Source organism: Cucurbita moschata, unplaced genomic scaffold (assembly GCF_002738365.1).
Source record: "Cucurbita moschata cultivar Rifu unplaced genomic scaffold, Cmos_1.0 Cmo_Scf00062, whole genome shotgun sequence".
NCBI lineage: Eukaryota > Viridiplantae > Streptophyta > Magnoliopsida > Cucurbitales > Cucurbitaceae > Cucurbita > Cucurbita moschata.
In genome coordinates, this window is record NW_019268578.1 from 671189 (window position 1) to 688855 (window position 17667).

The window sequence follows — 17667 nt, forward strand, 5'->3', positions numbered from 1 at the left end:
TCTTTCTCCATTATTATTATTCCACTTCTACCCTCCATTTCTTATCGTATAAAATCACGTCTAATCTATCAGCTTAAGTTTCGTGTACGATAGTGGTTTTCGTGAATCTTCCAACACTATTGTTAAGGTAGCGAATGTACGTTCCATTCCATGTGCTAGGAATCACGGATCTCCACAATGGTACGATATTGTCTATTTCGAGCATAAGCTCTCATGAGGATTGTTGGCTAATTTAGAGAATGATCATATGTTTATAAGTAAAGAAATACATCTTGATTAGAAAGCCCAAAGCAAAGCCATGAAAGGTTATGCTTAAAATAGATAGTATCATACTATTGTGGAGAGTTGTGATTCCTAACAAGGGTGCTAGCTAGAAACATCATGCCATTGTGGAGAGTCGTGATTCCTAACAAGGGTGCTAGCTAGAAACATCATGCCATTGTGGAGAGTCGTGATTCCTAACAAGGGTGCTAGCTAGAAACATCATGCCATTGTGGAGAGTCGTGATTCCTAACAAGGGTGCTAGCTAGAAACATCATGTCATTGTGGAGAGTCGTGATTCCTAACAAGGGTGCTAACTAGAAACATCATGCCATTGTGGAGAGTCGTGATTCCTAACAAGGGTGCTAGCTAGAAACATCATGCCATTGTGGAGAGTCGTGATTCCTAACAAGGGTGCTAGCTAGAAACATCATGCCATTGTGGAGAGTCGTGATTCCTAACAAGGGTGCTAGCTAGAAACATCATGCCATTGTGGAGAGTCGTGATTCCTAACAAGGGTGCTAGCTAGAAACATCATGCCATTGTGGAGAGTCGTGATTCCTAACAAGGGTGCTAGCTAGAAACATCATGCCATTGTGGAGAGTCGTGATTCCTAACAAGGGTGCTAGCTAGAAACATCATGCCATTGTGGAGAGTCGTGATTCCTAACAAGGGTGCTAGCTAGAAACATCATGCCATTGTGGAGAGTCGTGATTCCTAACAAGGGTGCTAGCTAGAAACATCATGCCATTGTGGAGAGTCGTGATTCCTAACAAGGGTGCTAGCTAGAAACATCATGCCATTGTGGAGAGTCGTGATTCCTAACAAGGGTGCTAGCTAGAAACATCATGCCATTGTGGAGAGTCGTGATTCCTAACAAGGGTGCTAGCTAGAAACATCATGCCATTGTGGAGAGTCGTGATTCCTAACAAGGGTGCTAGCTAGAAACATCATGCCATTGTGGAGAGTCGTGATTCCTAACAAGGGTGCTAGCTAGAAACATCATGCCATTGTGGAGAGTCGTGATTCCTAACAAGGGTGCTAGCTAGAAACATCATGCCATTGTGGAGAGTCGTGATTCCTAACAAGGGTGCTAGCTAGAAACATCATGCCATTGTGGAGAGTCGTGATTCCTAACAAGGGTGCTAACTAGAAACATCATGTCATTGTGGAGAGTCGTGATTCCTAACAAGGGTGCTAGCTAGAAACATCATGCCATTGTGGAGAGTCGTGATTCCTAACAAGGGTGCTAGCTAGAAACATCATGCCATTGTGGAGAGTCGTGATTCCTAACAAGGGTGCTACCTAGAAACATCATGCCATTGTGGAGAGTCGTGATTCCTAACAAGGGTGCTAGCTAGAAACATCATGCCATTGTGGAGAGTCGTGATTCCTAACAAGGGTGCTATCTAGAAACATCATGCCATTGTGGAGAGTCGTGATTCCTAACAAGGGTGCTAACTAGAAACATCATGTCATTGTGGAGAGTCGTGATTCCTAACAAGGGTGCTAACTAGAAACATCATGCCATTGTGGAGAGTCGTGATTCCTAACAAGAGTGCTAGCCCATTGTGGAGAGTCGTGATTCCTAACAAGGGTGCTAGCTAGAAACATCATGCCATTGTGGAGAGTCGTGATCCTAACAAGGGTGCTAGCTAGAAACATAAACAGTATCAAAGAAGAGCGAGACAAACACAGTTGACAAAACCCGGTCCATTAGGTTTAAAGAGACATGACCTAATTCCTTCTCTAAATAGAGCAAAGGAAAGATAAAAGAATAAAGTTTGGTGAGAAGAAAATGGTAGGCATGAGTTAGGCGTTTGATGAAAGAAAGTATCTTTGATGGCGGGTCCTGATGAGATTGGTTGGCCATTAATATATACTCTTCCATCAATTTGAGGGTTTTTTTTTTCTGCCTCCCAAATCATGCCAACCAAGAATCTCTCAAAATCTAAATCAAAATCAAATTTTGAAAAAAACCCATTTGAATTAATGCAAAATTGAAGCAATTTCTTGTCCTTTAGGGGTGGAATTCATAATCTTTTTACTTTACTCATCAAATAACCCAACCCTTCTCCCATGAAAATATCAAGTAAATGAATAATGAGAGAGAGAGAAAAGGTAGCCCATAGGATGTCTATTCAATACAATAAGAGAGAGGGAGAGCTTCCCTCTCGACCCAACAAAGTACATTATAAAGTCTCTTCTAAACTCTATGTAGATAAAGTCTCTTCTAAACTCTATGTAGCCCTCGAATAGTCTTTCTTTAGTCGAGGCTCGACTTCTTTCTTTCTCTGGATCCTTCAAACAAGAGAGAGAGAGAGAGAGAGAGAGAGAGAGAGAGAGAGAGAGAGAGAGAGAGAGAGAGAGAGAGAGAGAGAGAGAGAGAGAGAGAGAGAGAGAGAGAGAGAGAGAGAGAGAGAGAGAGAGAGAGAGAGAGAGAGAGAGAGAGAGAGAGAGAGAGAGAGAGAGAGAGAGAGAGAGAGAGAGAGAGAGAGGGTGGCCCATAACATGTCTATTCTATTCAATACCCTCCATGATTTGATTTGCATCTTCTTCCACTCACTCCCACACTCTTCTCCCTATTGATTTCACCACCAAATTTCAATTCTCCCAACAAAATTTTCCTTATTTAGCAAAATAATCTTCATCTTTTCATCCATTTCACTTCATCATCCACCAACAAACCATGTCTTTCGAAGGAGCAACCAAAGATTTCTCTGAAGGATCTTCATCAACCTCTTCCCCTCAGCCTGGTGGATCAATACCAAGCCGATACGAGTCCCAAAAACGAAGAGATTGGAACACATTCTGCCAATACTTGAAGAATCAAAGGCCCCCAGTTCCTCTTTCCCATTGTAGTTGTAACCATGTTTTGGAGTTTTTAAGGTATCTCGATCAGTTCGGCAAGACAAAAGTTCATGTTCAAGGTTGCATGTTTTACGGCCAGCCCGAGCCACCTGCCCCTTGTACTTGTCCTTTAAGACAAGCTTGGGGCAGTTTGGATGCCCTTATTGGGCGCTTGAGAGCTGCTTATGAAGAAAGTGGTGGCTCCCCGGAGACTAACCCCTTTGCTAGCGGTGCAATTAGGGTTTATCTTAGGGATGTGAGAGAGTGTCAAGCTAAAGCAAGAGGAATTCCTTACAAGAAGAAGAAGAAGAAGACTACCACCACTAATCAATCCAAAGGAGCTGAAGATTCAACCTCTATGATGCACTTTGTCCCTTGATCATTATGGTAACTTATTTCTCCCCATCATTTCTCGTTCAAATTAAGACGTCTCACGATTAGGGTTTCTGTATATCGTTTTAATCATCTGGGTTATGCTCGACCTACTTAACCGGATCTCCTTTCCCTTAGAATTGCCCCTGAAACAACTACGTGTTGTACACGATTCTCGTGTGAATCAGGTCAAATATAGACTACTCTGTGTCACTTAGAGCTAAACGATTAGTGATAATTCTAACAACAAAATGTGTTATAAACGATTCTCGTGTGAATCAGGTCAAATATAGACAACTCTGTGTCACTTAGAGCTAAACGATTAGTGATAATTCTAACAGCAAAATGTTGACTCCTTTCGAGATTATTTCGGGATTAGTGTTTTCAAAGACTTTGAAGTGATGTTTTTTTCACAAAGTGTTGAAAGAACATGATTAAGGTAAATTTCATGTCTCATGACAAAGATTATGTCCCAAATTATAATGTGTTTTCATGTTTTATTTTCTTATAATCACTTATAATATAAAGTCATATGATCATATCAAAACCTCTATTTGCATTATATGAGACACCATGGTATTTATTACTTTAATTTCTTAATTAATGACCCACTTATTGCTTCTTTTTTTATTTATTGTTTTTAAAAAACCCATCAAAGAACAATTTTATTTTTTTAATTTAAATTTTATTATATAGTTTTAGCTTCGTACTATATCTAGATTTGCTTCTTGTCCAATATTAGATTTTGTGGGACACTGATTTATATTCCATCATCCAAATGTTTGGACTTGAAAATCTTTTTATATTCCCTCTCTTTTTTTCCCCAAAACTTTGCTTAAATTAATTTTCTTCATACTTTATACAAATTCATATAAGAAAAATAACTAGGGTTTGCTCCTTTGTCGTGAAAATGTTAGCTCTCAGCGTTACGTGAAGGTAGAAGATCAAACACTAACCTTTTAGTCGAAGATATTATGTCTTACCTAGTCGAGTGATACTCGAGCTGACTCATGGATCCTACTGGATTATTGTCATGTCTCAAAATGTGGATGGTGGGTAAGCATATTTATCGCGAATAGGATTTAGCCTCATGCATAACCCGAGATTTTAGCTTAAATAGTCGGCACCGTAAAAGTGTGTATAGCTCAGTGATAATTAGCGTGTATCCTTCAACCAAAAAGGCCAACATTTTTCATTTGTAAATAGAAGTACATAACCTATCTACTGTTGGATGATGAAAGTCCTACGTCAGCTAATTTAGGGAATGATCATGGGTTTATAATCAAAGAATACCCTCTCCATTGATATGTGGCGTTTTGGGGAAGCCTAAAACAAAGCCACGAGAGCTTATGTTCAAAGTGAACAATATCATACCATTATGGAAAGTCGTGTTTGTCTAACCTCTACTACATGGATTCGAACCTTTTTGTACATGTTGATTACAACTGAATTATGCTCGTATGGTATATTTGCAGGAAGTAGAGGAAGGGACACGAGATTGAGAGAAGAAATGAATAATTCTTGTTCGGAGAAGTTTATATATATATATATATGATATATATATTGTGAAGAGGATTGAATCTGTATCAAATTTCATTAAAGCCATTAGTACTTTATGATATCAGAGAGTTTTCATTTCCTTTTGCCTTTTGAATTTTCAGCTTTTAAAATTGCCTTTGGTATCACAAAACTGATCTAAATGTACGTAATTTGCTGAGCTTTGTAATATGTGTGCTGTGCTGTGCTGCATCCCTCTTTTGTACTGGTTTACGTTTATCAATTTATTATGTGCTTTCTCTTCCTCGTTGCACGCTTCTATGTGTTATGGGTATTTATTTAGGGTCCGAGAATTTAAACATCTAACTTCTTGATCGATCATATATGCTCAAACCATTTAAACGGTTTACAAATTTGTTGATTAACGATAATATTTTAATCCGTATTCATTGCAAATAGAGATTTGAATCGATGATGGTTGACTCAAGTTGTGAGATTTCGTATTGGTTGAAGAGAGAAACGAAATATTCATTATAATATATGAAAACTTACCATTAGTAGACTCGTTTTAAAACCTTACAAGAAAGCTTAAAAGGAAAAGCTCAAAAAGCACAATATTTGTTAGCGGTGGGCTGGAGCCTATTAGATCCTACATTGGTGGGACGGTTATGCAAGTTGACCTTCTATATATATATATTTTTTATTTTTGAAATTTAGCGTTATGTTAATTTCGAATAGACATTAATACCCTTAAATTCCAATCACGTCAAGATACTCTTTCAATGTCTAATCCACTTAAGCTCGCCCTTTCGTAATTTAGATTACAAACAAAGAAATTGTTCGTAAATAAACTTAATTAATTAATCAACTCAAAATTATAACAAATATTTTTCTAAATAAGCTTAATTAAAAAAAAAAATGAGGTGATAAGATAATTAAAGAGGAAAATGAGAGAGAAACAATGCTGCTGTCTCTTCTTCAATAAAGCTGTGTGGAAAAGAGAGTCCTACGGAAACCAACAAATTGGACTTATGAAGCCTATAAGCATTTTAGGCTTTTCTTTGAAAACGACTCCTAATTAATTATATTCAAACCCCACTATCGTTTATTCAATTTTCCAACTCGTCTTCAAAATATGCCTCTTCTGACTCGTTGAACTTAGAATTTAAATATTGAATACGAAAATCTGTAGGCCTCTTCTAATAATTGCTCGGTGCAGATTTGAAATGCTTTTAATTCTGTAAGCTAGTTGGTCACTACTAAGAAAGAGTCGATCCTAACCTGAAAAATGGTTAGAGTCTGTGTCTAATATACGAAAGACCAAGCAAAGTCCCAACGGAGGTGAAAACTACCACACTGGAGTACGGGAGCAGTGAAACGCGTAGATCGAAACGATAAACCGACGGTAAAAGCATTTTACTAAACCGACACTGACACTGAGAGACAAAAGCTAGGAGAGCGAATATGATTAGATACCCCGATAGTCCTAGCCGTAAACAAGGGATACTAGGCGCTGTGCACATCAACCCGTGCAGTACTCGAACTAACGAGTTAAGTAATTTCTCTTATACATCCAACCGATCGAGACCTGATTCCAGTCTATAACTTTTGGATGAGCCAAATATTTATTTTCCTTCATTTTTCTACTCTCTATTTCCTCTGTCTGTTGTTCTGCAAGCTCTGTATCCTTTGTCGACACCATTACCCATTATAGGAAAGTAAAAAGTAGTTTCCTTTGCCCACTCTGTAAATCAATCCAACAATGAGTTCAAAAGATTGTTCTACTTATTTCAGTTGTCATCAAATTCATCTTTAAAAATTATACATATTTTTTGAAGAAAATAATTGAATATTTAGCTCAATTAGCTTCCAAAAATTAGTATGTTTTTTATATTAAAAAAATAACAAAACAAATAAACATAAAATAAATAATAGTAGAAAAACCAAGGCTAAAACCTTGAGGGGAAGGTTTTAAAATAATGGTGGTTTGTGGTTTATACGGGTGTGAAAACCTTCCCCTAGCAGACGCGTTTTAAAGCCTTAAAGCCTTGAGGGGAAGCCCGAAAAGGAAAATCCAATGAGGACAATATCTGCTAGTGCTGGTAGTGGATCTGAGGCGTTACAAATGGTATCAGAGCCAGACACTGGACGATGTGTCAGCCTTCTCGCTGTTCCCCAAGGGAGGGTAGACACAAGGCAGTGTGCCAGTAAGGACACTGGGCCCCGAAGGGGGGTGGATTTGGGGGCGGTCCCACATCGATTGGAGGAAGGAAAAAGTGCCAGCGAGGACGCTGAGCAAACCACCATTTATAAGAGTGTGGAAACCTTCCTCTAGCAAACGCGTCTTAAAGCCTTGAGGGGAAGCCCGAAAGGGAAAGCTTGCTGAGCAAACCACCATTTATAAGGGTGTAGAAATCTTCTCAAGCCTGGAAGGGAAAGCTTGTTGAGCAAACCACCATTTATAAGGGTGTAGAAATCTTCTCAAACCTTGAGGGGAAGCCTGAAAGGGAAAGCTTGCTGAGCAAACTACCATTTATAAGGGTATAGAAACCTTCTCCTAGCAGCGCATTTTAAAGCCTTGAGGGGAAGCCCGAAATAGAAAGCTCAAAGACGACAATATCTATTAGTAGTGGATCTAGGGCATTACATAGATAAAAATAAAAATAAAAAAGTCATCCCAGGAAAGGGTTGATGTATTATTTAATGGCAGGCTTTGTTTTTAAAGTGTAAAGTGGCGACTGGGGAACCTGGAAGAAAGATTTCTGCCAATATTCCTAACAAAATATTTCAACAGAACAATAATGGTTTCACTTTCGCATGCATGCACAGGTCAAAAGCAAGGCATAACACAAGCCACTTTCTCACGTGAGAATATTTCCTGAATTTACAAGAATACCCCTGCATTTGCACGTGTAACAGGAGGCTGTAATTCTTTCTCCTTCAGAAATAAAAGCTATTAAAAAAAAAACACAACTATAAATTTCATTACCTGATTCAGATGAACATAATAACAGGTGATTAGAGTGATTGTTACTCACAAGTTAAGATGTTGGAAGCTTCACAAGAAATGCTGGTTAATCCAAACCTCAGCTCCACAAAATCCTTCGCCCAAAACAAGCTGAAAATCATGAGAGTTTGGAACCAGCATCAAGGGTGAGAGGATGTGTGCTTTTTTTTAAAAAAAAAAAAAAGAGCTAAACTGCCATGTATGTACTACTTTTTCTCTCGTTCGGATAAAAGAAGTCTTTGCGTCTTTGCTACGTTGTCGACTACGAGTAACAATCTGTTAAAAATGAACGATGGACACAAAATTAGTTAACCCCTTTGTGTGATAAAGTAAGTCGTGCAAGCAATAAATTTGAATTGTCACAACATGAACAATTTCCGTATGTATGCACCCTTAGGAGAAGCAATTAACTATAATAGCCCAAGCCCAAGCTTAGTAGATATCGTCCTCTTTGGGCTTTCCCTTTCGGGTTTCCTCTCAAGATTTTTAAAACATGTTTACTAGGGAGGGGTTTCCACACTCTTATAATGAGTGCTTTGTTCTCCCCTCCAACGTCACATTGACTATCTCACATGCCTTTTCACCAATAATATGCAAAAAGAAAACAAAGTAAATAAATAAAATAAAACACGAGTATAATTAATTTTCTTCCGGGGAGAGGTGCAATAGAATTAATCTTCTCCTAAAGTATTTCACATTTTTGCTTTTAACACATGCTCCATGTTAATTTCAACTTAATCTCAAGGAAGAACCAGTTGTCCATGACAAAAAAGTATATATATACATACATACATATATATATATATATATATATATATATATATATATATACCAATGCATCTGATATCAGACTGAATGAAAATAAAATCTACAAATTAGTACTGAAATGGTAATGGAAGATGAAGGGTTCACTTTCACTGACAGTGATTCGATGATTGGGATTCATGGCTTGAAGTCCCCTTCAATGCATGATAAGATCAGTATTTGATGGCCTTGGTTCTTCCAATTCTATTAAGGGAGTTCAATTTTCAATGTCTCAGTAATCAAATCATATTGGCTCATCAAATGCGACAGCTGATTCTCATTTAGTAGCTCATGTTTTACGATCAGATAAGATAGGTCTCGAAGAAAATAAGTTCATAAATTTTCGAGGCTAATCCATATTTTAATGAAGATGCTTGCCTGCACCATATGGTTCCCCCAACCTAGTCAGCTGCCCTTCTGGAAAAGGAATCTTCGAAGCAAACATTCCATTGTTCTTCGTCCCATTTATTGAGATGTCGAACGAGGAATTGGAAATTGATAAAAAAAAAAAAAAAAAAAAAACATTGTGAGAATATTAATCTCGAACAATCCTTGGCTCTCCTTTTTTCGGAACAAGATATTGTACCTTCTTCAAAGTTTGTGGATAACCATGCAAAGAAGATTTTCCAATGGAGTCCATCCTCTTGATTCCTAGAAAAAAAATCATCTTGTTGAGTTTAAGTTTAGTTGATTTTTAAGAATTCCCTCCCCCCCTCTATGTAGCCATGGATTCCCAGCAGCTAAGTTCGCACGACAGCCAAACGGAACGGGAAATAATTGATTTCATGGATACCCCTTGTGATTACTAGAGCAAGGATTGGGATAGGAGAGGAAGTGGGTGCGTTATAGACACGAAATTCATTTCAACTACTAGGTCATAAGCAGATAACATGAAATAGATTGAACTGCTGCATGTAGGGAGTATCCCTGGGCTATGGAATCACTCTCTTTAATCCCACTTCCATCCTTATTCTAATCTCGAACATAAATCTTTATAGAAGCTTGAGACTCGAACCAAAAGGATATAACTGTAAAATTTAAGACAATTTAGGCTGTTCGAGATCCCACATTGGTAGGAGAGGGGAACGAAGCATTCCTTATAAGGGTGTGGAAACCTCTCCCTAGCAGACGCATTTTAAAACCTTGAACGGAAACCCAAAAGGAAAGCCCGAAAGAGGACAATATCTATTAGCAGTGGGCTTGGGTTATTACAATGCCGCTCCAAAAAGAACAAACACAACCTACCCTCGTAAATTAAACAGCCAGTAATCCAAATTTACGAGCAAGTTATGTCAAATTTAGACATGATTTTTCTCCCAATAACCTAAAACATATAAATCTTAATAGGATGCAGCTCATCCCAATCCGTCTCCGATCATAACTCAGATAGATCGATTAATCTCCAAGATAAAGCGGAAGTCATCTATTGAGGACAAGACTCGGCAGACGGAGGTCTAGGAGCTTGAATAGGTTATTGAATTAGCTCAATAAGGCCTACTCTTTGAATCATATACGTGAGGCGATTCTCTTAAAGATTTAGATTTAAACAACCATTGTTCTGCTAATGCATGCTCTACAAAGCCTAAGGAATAATCTAATCCACCAATTCTTGTTCTACAAGTAATGCGCCAGCAGAAATACGATCCTAATATGCATCAATTTCTAATGTAAAGCGATACAGCAAACAAAGAGGATAATCAAACCTGAAGTTCCCTCAATACAGCAAGTAAAGCACGAAGAGATGCAGAAAGTGATCAATGGAGTTAGAAGCTAAGGACTCACCAGCTCCTGAATCTCGCCTGGAGCACTTGATTTTTTGCATCTGAAGGTGCATCTCCATGAGTAGTTGCATTCTCTGATACTCCAAATCCTTCACGAACTGCATCCGCTGCATCTCCAATTCTACCATGTGTCTCTGTTTTGCTACCTCCACTTTCTCAAATATATCGGCAATCGTCCCTATTGCGTCAGCCAGTTTCCGGTACCCTACGTCTCGGTCCTTGAACCTCGGACTCGAGAAATGATTCTCGGAATCCATATCGTCCTTTCCTTCATCATGTTTCGAGTTTAAATCCTGGCTAAGGTGCGAATTGCAGAAACTCCCGTAGACGTGACTCAAACGACGTTTCTTAGTCCCGGATCGAGGACCAACCGGAATTTTCGGGAACAGCGACATCCCTGGAGTCGTCGCTGTCAAGGCTTTACAGTAAGAAACGGCGGCCGGCGTCGAAGACTTACGGCTGTTGCCTATAAGACTGTCGAGACAAGAGAAGAACGGCCAAGCGCTGACGTACGTTCCACCGGATTCTTGAATTCTCGCCTTCTCGATCTTGTACTTCCTCTTAAGCGTATCGATACGGTTTTTACACTGAATAGCCGTACGAATTGACTTCCTCTCATGATTATGACAGGAGTTGACAGCGTCGGCGACCTCTTGCCAGTGTTTATACCTAAGACTGCCGCGGTTCAAGTCGAGATGACGTTCGCCCCAGGCTTCGACGAGAGTGGAAGTATCGTCCAAAGTCCAACAGTCTTCGCGAACTGGAAACGTGGAAGCCGACGGCGACGGCTGCGACAGAGCCATGGGGAGTAAGGTTGAGTCCAGAGGCAGCGAGTCCCTCGGAAGGAGATGGAAGCGGTTCAGAAATGGGGGTGTTGCCGTTGCCGTTGTAGGCTTTGGATGCGGAAAGGAAGGCAGTGCAATGGGGAGAAAGGAAAGCGGTGAGGAGTGAGTGGAATGGGAAGCGGACGTGTCCAAGCAATTCCGGAACTAAGCGGCATTTGGATCCATTGCCGCGATCTTCCGCGTACTTCGTTTGGTTTTTGGGCCTTGTGCGCGCTACGGTGAATATTTGAATTCTATTAAAATTTATTTGTATTTTTTATTTAATCGATATTCTCAAAAGTATTATTTAATATTTAGTTATATATGGTTATAGTCGATTTTGTGATTTACAAAATTAATAAATAATTTTATTAAATTTTTATTATTAAAAATTAACTTATTACCTATTTTAAAGTATTCGGATTCTCGGGACTAAAATGTTATAAATTTACAAGTTTTGGAATTGAATTGTTAAAAACTAGAGTTTATGGACTAAATTGTAACTTTCACAAAGGGTCGGGGGCTGTAGAAAGAAAATTGTTGTACAATTTCTCGGGTAGTAGTTTTAGTTAATAACGACTTTCTCGTTTGTGGTATGTTTTAGCTCCTCAAACACGTAACGTTCCACACTTTCTACTTATATCCAACCGGAACAGATCAATGAAAATACATCACATTGAAAAGCCAATTGATATGTCACGTTTGTTGGATGATGAAAGTCCCACGTCGGCTAATTTAGGGAATGATCATGGGTTTATAATCAAATAATACCCTCTCCCTTGGTACGAGGCATTTTGGGAAAGCCCAAACCAAAGTCATGAGAACTTATTGACTAATTTAGGGAATGATCATGGGTTTATAATAAAATAATACTCTCTCCATTAGTACGAGGCCTTTGGGGAAAACTCAAAACAAAACCATAAGAGCTTATGCTCAAAGTAAACAATATTATACCATTGTAGAGAGTCGTGTTCATATAACATGGTATTAAAGTCGTGCAAATAAATTGGTAAATCCTCAAATATCGAACAAAGGACTTCAAAAGAAAAAGAGTCGAGTCTGCTCAAAGGCATAGTAAAAAATGACTAAGACTCCAAAAGAAAAAGAAGTCTAGCCTCGATTAAAGGGAGACTTACTTTGTTCGAGGGGAGGTGTTCGATTCATTTATGAGTCAGCAGCCAACTATGGCTTTAAATGAATGATTATGGAGAAACAAGGTTCTTTGAGACAGCATCATATGAACAGTAATAACAAGCGGGTCCACAGATAACAGTTCTTCATAAAACAATTCGTACTATACTTCCTTTATTCTCCATGTAAATTATGGATCATCATTGTTTCTTTACAGTAATGAGTAACATTTACAGCATGCAAGAGAACAAAACAACTTTACCCAACAGTGAAAATGCCCATTTTACAGTTATTTTTTTACACTGATCTCAAGCATGAAGATAAAAATGAACATTGAAATCCACCAAACCCAGTGAAAAGTAAAAGCATACTCACAGCCAAGTGAAATTTGGAAAGGAATTCTTCCATTGTTCTAAACTTCAGGTATGGATGATAGCAGTTCCTGATGCAAAGAGACTTGTGAGCATTATAATTTACAACATGGTTAAAGCATCATTAGGCAGTGTTGCACCATTACCTTTGAGAACTGCAGATGCAGACGGTTGGAATCGGAGCTTTTAACGGTAGACTCCTCGATGGGATCGGGAGATACGGTTGTCGAAACGGGGTTTAGACGCATTGCAAGAGAAGATTGCAAAAACGAAGCGTTTTTTGACGGTGGCAAAGTACGTTTTAGCCAAGAGTCTGATGGAGATTTTGGTGGAGGTGGAGCGAAAGACAACCGTGATTGTGAGTAACCGCCGTGAGAACCATGTCGATGTTTCGAATCCTTCTTTCCATTAGTAGCATCTTCTGAAGTTCTCAAATCAGGGGAGTCCCGAGCAGGGCCATCGAAACTTTCATGAATGTCGGTCTCTATAAGCTTTTTGCTATCGAACTCGTGCTTGTTGCTATATTCTCGACTATTGGAATCACTTTGTTTACTGGGTTTGAAGGAATATTGGTTGTCCAAATCAAACTTCTTGTTGTTAGCCAATTCTGAGCTTGTAAGCTTTGCACTTATCCCTTTCATGTCCAAAGAATTTGAACTTGAATCTGGAGATTTCATCTTATGTACAGAGTCTATGTAGAGAGTTTTCTCGACTGGACTAGACGAACCCGATTCGTCGCTCAGTAATGCTTGAAAGCTGTTTAGGCTTCTTCTGTGTGGTTCGTCATATCCATCCGTCACAGAATTGATAGCTTTTTCAGTAAAACCACGAGAAAGACTTACATTTGTATGAACAGCTCGGGACGGTTCATCTGCGTAGTTGGATTCGCCCTCGCCCTGCAAATGACTGTATAAAGAAAATATCTTCCCCTCCTGCATATTACTTTTGCTGGATTTTTCTTCTGGCTGCAGCCGAGTTCGAGTTATTCCTTGACCGTGACTCGATCGTTTCTCATTTACAGCATCCTTGGAACTCTGGATTTCAAATAATACAGATTCAACAGTTTTAACTTTGACATGGTCACAAGGCAAATAAGAGAAGAAGATGATACCTTGATTGAGCTATTACGAATTCTACGAACAGAAGTGGCTTGCATTCTCATTCCCGGTACTGGATTCAAAGGGAAGAACGAGCCCTTTAAGCAAAACCGAGGAAGAAAACCACATCCCCGAGCGGAAGTATATCCCGACTCGTCATAATCATCATCTTCATCTTCACTTTCTTCCATGAATATTTCTTTGACATGTTTTCTCTGCACGTGCACGTTCGGCCGACTCTGCCTATTCCCATTCGTTATCGTCTTTATTTCACTTGACTGCTCGATGGGAACGGTTAGTTTTCTGTTGGTATGTGGAAGTGTTTCTGATGCCATTGCCTTCGCTGCAGGCAGAAATCGGTCCAACATGAAATTCCGAGCATGTGGATCCATGGAGGAGGCCGCTGGAGGTTGAATTTCTGAACCATCCAATCCACTTACTCCACTAAAACTACAATTCAAGAAGAAGGATTCCGATCGATAAAATCGATCATTTGCATCCCTGTAAACCTCGTCGTCGTCGTCGTCGTCTTCTTCGTCGTCGTCATCATTTCTCGACTTACAACTGGCCATCTCTTCAACTGTTTCTCTGTCATTTTTACCTAATGAATCATCTATAGGAGTAGGAACTTCTTGGTTTACTTTACGGGTTCTTCCGGGTGGGAGTTTCGGAACAAGCGGAGGCCGTTTCGAAATCTGAGTCGTTGTAGTGCCTTCATCCTTGGGTTTACCTGGAGTTTGCTCCCACACAAAAGGAACAGTTCCAGGGTTCCTCACTGGACCAGATTTCAATTCTGATTTACATACAGGAAGAGGAGGAATTTTGGGTTCAGGTCTGGTTTTTTCATGAGTTTCTGGTGGTGTTCCTGTAGATGTAAAACGCCTCACAGAAAGAAGAGGTTGACCAAAATCCAGTTGTTTCTCTTCCATCAAGTTCCTTAATGAAACCATGTGGTAGTTCCTGGGCAAGACCTCGATTTTATTAAAACACTACACAGAGTAACAAAGCTCGGTTGGTGCTAAAAAAACAACCTCAGATAAGATCGGTAACGACCCAAGTCAACCGTTAGCAAATATTGTCCTCTTTAAGCTTTCCTTCCGGGTTTCCTCTCAAGGTTTTTAAAACGCATCTGCTAGGGAGTGGTTTCCACACCCTTATAAAGAATGTTTAACCGATATGAGATCTCGCAATCCACCCCCCTTGGGTGGGGAACCAACGTCTTCGCTGGCACACCGTTCGATGTTTGGTTCTGAGACCATTTGTAACAGCTCAAAGAGGACAGTTCTCCTCTCCAACCGACCAATATGAGATCTCACAATTCACCCCTTTGGTGGGGGCCCAATATCCTCGCCGTCACACTACCCGGTGTCTAGCTCTGATACCATTAGTAATGGTCCAAAGAGGACGATATCTACTAGCGGTGGACTTGGGCTGTTACAAGATCAAAGTTGTTAAAACGCGTCTGCTAGGGAGAGATTTCCACAACCTTATAAGGAATGCTCCATTCCTCTCTCCAATCGATATGGGATCTCACAATCCACCCTCTTGGGTGGGGGCCCAGCGTCCTCGCTGCACACCGTCTGCTGTCTAGCTCTGATACCATTTGTAACATCCCAAACCTACCGCTAGCAGATATTGTCCCTTTTGGCCCGTTACGTATCGTCGTCAGCCTTACGGTTTTAAAACGCATCTGTTAGAGAGAGGTTTCCATAGTCTCCTAAGGAATGCTCTGTTCCCCTCTCCAATCGATATAGGATCTCACAATCCACCCCCCACAGCTTTATAAGCAAATATTGTCCTCGCTGGCACACTGCCCAGTGTCTGGCCGATACCATTTGTACCGGCCCAAAGAGAACAATATCTGCTAGCTGTGAATTTGGACGGTTACAAGATGTTTATCTGATCTACTGACTAATAATCAAAGGAAAACAAGAACTTAAGATTTTGCTTAAGCTCAACAATCAAAGGAAAACAAATAGAAACAGAGGTTTTGGGGGATTCTAAAAGAAATTTAACAGGAAATTTGGAGTTCGCATGATGCACTTTCCATCACTAATTCGAAGCCCACAAGAAATCCACTTCGAATGAACTTGGAACTCACAGAATCATTTCATCAAACATCTTATATTCATTCTCAACGCATCCTTCAATCAGCCCTCACAATAACTTAACGATCAAAACAACACTCATCAAGAATATGAGATTTCGAAGCAATAATCAGATAAACAACATGAATTAGCTAATTCGTCCAGATTGCAGAAGAACAGTAACATCAAACATAAAACTCAGATAAACAAATTGAATTTAAGAAGCTATGCAGTAGCAAAACAAACTAACCGCAATCACAGATGAAGGTAGAGAAGCCTTTTTTATGTTCGCACCGACTCAAAAACGAGTTCGATCTACTGCTTGCAGACAGCGAGCAAATACGAGCTGTATTCGCAAAAGAAATGAAGCGACAGAGAGAGAGAGAGAGAGAGAGAGAACTTTTATCCCAGAATCTGTTCCCAACCATGCATGAAAAAATTTAATAATCAAAGAGAAAATAATAAAGAGAAAGGGACAGATAGAGAGAGAAGGTGAATTAGTGCGTGGGTCAGTGTGGAACTTGCAGGGGACGGCCATGGCAGAGGTTGAGTTTACCTGTATTTAATGGAAGACGACAAATTGTTCGTAAAGATGAATATGGTTACTCCTTTTTAAATAAAATTTAATTATCGTGGGTTCAAATCGAAATTAAATATGATTGGGATGAATATCAGATTTGATTACATAATTAATTGGAATTTAAATGGTATTTTTTGTTTTAAAATGTTTGTATTTTAACTTTTTATTTCTGAAATTTATAAAAGACTTTGTTTTTTTCTTTTTCCTAAAATAATTGTTTTTTTCTTCGTGTTTAACTAATTTTTAGATTATTATACTTTTAAAATTAACTGAGGTTTCTGTTAATAATAAAATAAAAATAGAATTAAGAAGTTGTGTTCTCATTCATATTTATATTCTTTAAATATGATACAAGCTACCATCTAATACCTATAAATATCTAAGATATATTCCATAATTAATATATTCTCCAAATATTATATCTCAATCATTTTAAATATAATTTTGAATATTTATAAGTTAAATTAATATAAAATAAATATTGGTCGACTTTGGTCTAAAAAATATCTTTGAATTTTCAAAAGTTAATGGTGTAACCCACACTCTTCCATGTCATACTTGCACGATGCACACACTCGACTATTTGCCTGCAAGATCTATCTAGTTTGGCACGTCGTGCTCGATCATTCCGTCAATAGGGGAGTTTTTCCTTCATAGTTACTAATATGTTTCTTCGTGTTTTAATTTTGTTTCTCCGATGTTAAAAATAAGAATTAAATTATATAAAATAACTATAAATCATGAGTTATATTTAAAAAAGGCCTCAAAACTTTCAAAAGCATCAGAAATTCGGACGTTTTGGATAAAAAAACGTTTCATTAACGTCCCTCCATTACTATTTTATTGCACTTAATTTTATAAGAAAAATTCCACATTAATTTGTGTGGAGGAATAAATATTTTTCAATAAAAAGTATTTTTAAATACTTTTAAAAGTTTATTTTTGGTCCAAAACGATTTTTTTTTTTTTTTTTTTTTTTTTTTTTGCAGAAAAAAAAAAAAAAAA

At 38.7% G+C, this 17667-nt stretch overlaps 3 protein-coding genes across 8 annotated transcripts; 1 reads left to right on the top strand and 2 right to left on the bottom strand.

The window, feature by feature from the left end:
* Window positions 1-2757: 2757 nt before the first annotated feature.
* Window positions 2758-5245, top strand: LOC111437182 (protein LIGHT-DEPENDENT SHORT HYPOCOTYLS 10-like). The gene is made up of 2 exons (XM_023075045.1): window positions 2758-3498; window positions 4959-5245. Exon 1 carries the CDS (start codon window positions 2951-2953, stop codon window positions 3488-3490), a length of 540 nt encoding a protein of 179 aa, XP_022930813.1. The 5' UTR covers window positions 2758-2950; the 3' UTR covers window positions 3491-3498; window positions 4959-5245.
* Window positions 5246-6364: 1119 nt separating this feature from the next.
* On the bottom strand, window positions 6365-11609 carry LOC111437180 (trihelix transcription factor ASIL1-like). Of its 6 annotated transcripts, none has more exons than XM_023075042.1 (5): window positions 10574-11609; window positions 9378-9442; window positions 8198-8263; window positions 8019-8098; window positions 6365-6724 (listed from the first exon to the last, which is right to left on the bottom strand). In XM_023075042.1, the coding sequence occupies exons 1-4, from the start codon at window positions 11373-11375 to the stop codon at window positions 8039-8041; spliced, it is 993 nt and encodes a 330-aa protein (XP_022930810.1). In that variant the 5' UTR covers window positions 11376-11609; the 3' UTR covers window positions 6365-6724; window positions 8019-8038. The 6 variants fall into 6 exon arrangements, 4 of the variants coding, with proteins under 4 accessions (XP_022930810.1, XP_022930811.1, XP_022930809.1 ...); XR_002709401.1 differs by lacking the exon at window positions 6365-6724 and adding an exon at window positions 7597-7878 and having other exon boundaries at window positions 7970-8098; window positions 10574-11608; XM_023075043.1 differs by lacking the exon at window positions 6365-6724 and adding an exon at window positions 7803-7918.
* Window positions 11610-12662: 1053 nt separating this feature from the next.
* LOC111437179 lies at window positions 12663-16620 on the bottom strand. Its single transcript, XM_023075040.1, has 4 exons — window positions 16333-16620; window positions 14010-14955; window positions 13045-13932; window positions 12663-12969 (listed from the first exon to the last, which is right to left on the bottom strand). Exons 2-4 carry the CDS (start codon window positions 14943-14945, stop codon window positions 12940-12942), a joined length of 1854 nt encoding a protein of 617 aa, XP_022930808.1. The 5' UTR covers window positions 14946-14955; window positions 16333-16620; the 3' UTR covers window positions 12663-12939.
* Between the last annotated feature and the right edge of the window lie 1047 nt (window positions 16621-17667).

Coding starts and splice junctions, on each gene's coding strand:
- LOC111437180 (XM_023075042.1), bottom strand. CDS start 11,375: ATGGCTCTGTCGCAGCCGTCGCCGTCGGCTTCCACGTTTCCAGTTCGC. Junction 9,443..10,573: donor CAGGCGAGATTCAGGAGCTG/GTGAGTCCTTAG, acceptor TTTTTTTTCTAG/GAATCAAGAGGATGGACTCC. Junction 8,264..9,377: donor ATCCACAAACTTTGAAGAAG/GTACAATATCTT, acceptor CATTTTTAACAG/ATTGTTACTCGTAGTCGACA.
- LOC111437179 (XM_023075040.1), bottom strand. CDS start 14,945: ATGGTTTCATTAAGGAACTTGATGGAAGAGAAACAACTGGATTTTGGT. Junction 13,933..14,009: donor TTCGTAATAGCTCAATCAAG/GTATCATCTTCT, acceptor TTTGAAATCCAG/AGTTCCAAGGATGCTGTAAA. Junction 12,970..13,044: donor TGCATCTGCAGTTCTCAAAG/GTAATGGTGCAA, acceptor TCTTTGCATCAG/GAACTGCTATCATCCATACC.
- LOC111437182 (XM_023075045.1), top strand. CDS start 2,951: ATGTCTTTCGAAGGAGCAACCAAAGATTTCTCTGAAGGATCTTCATCA.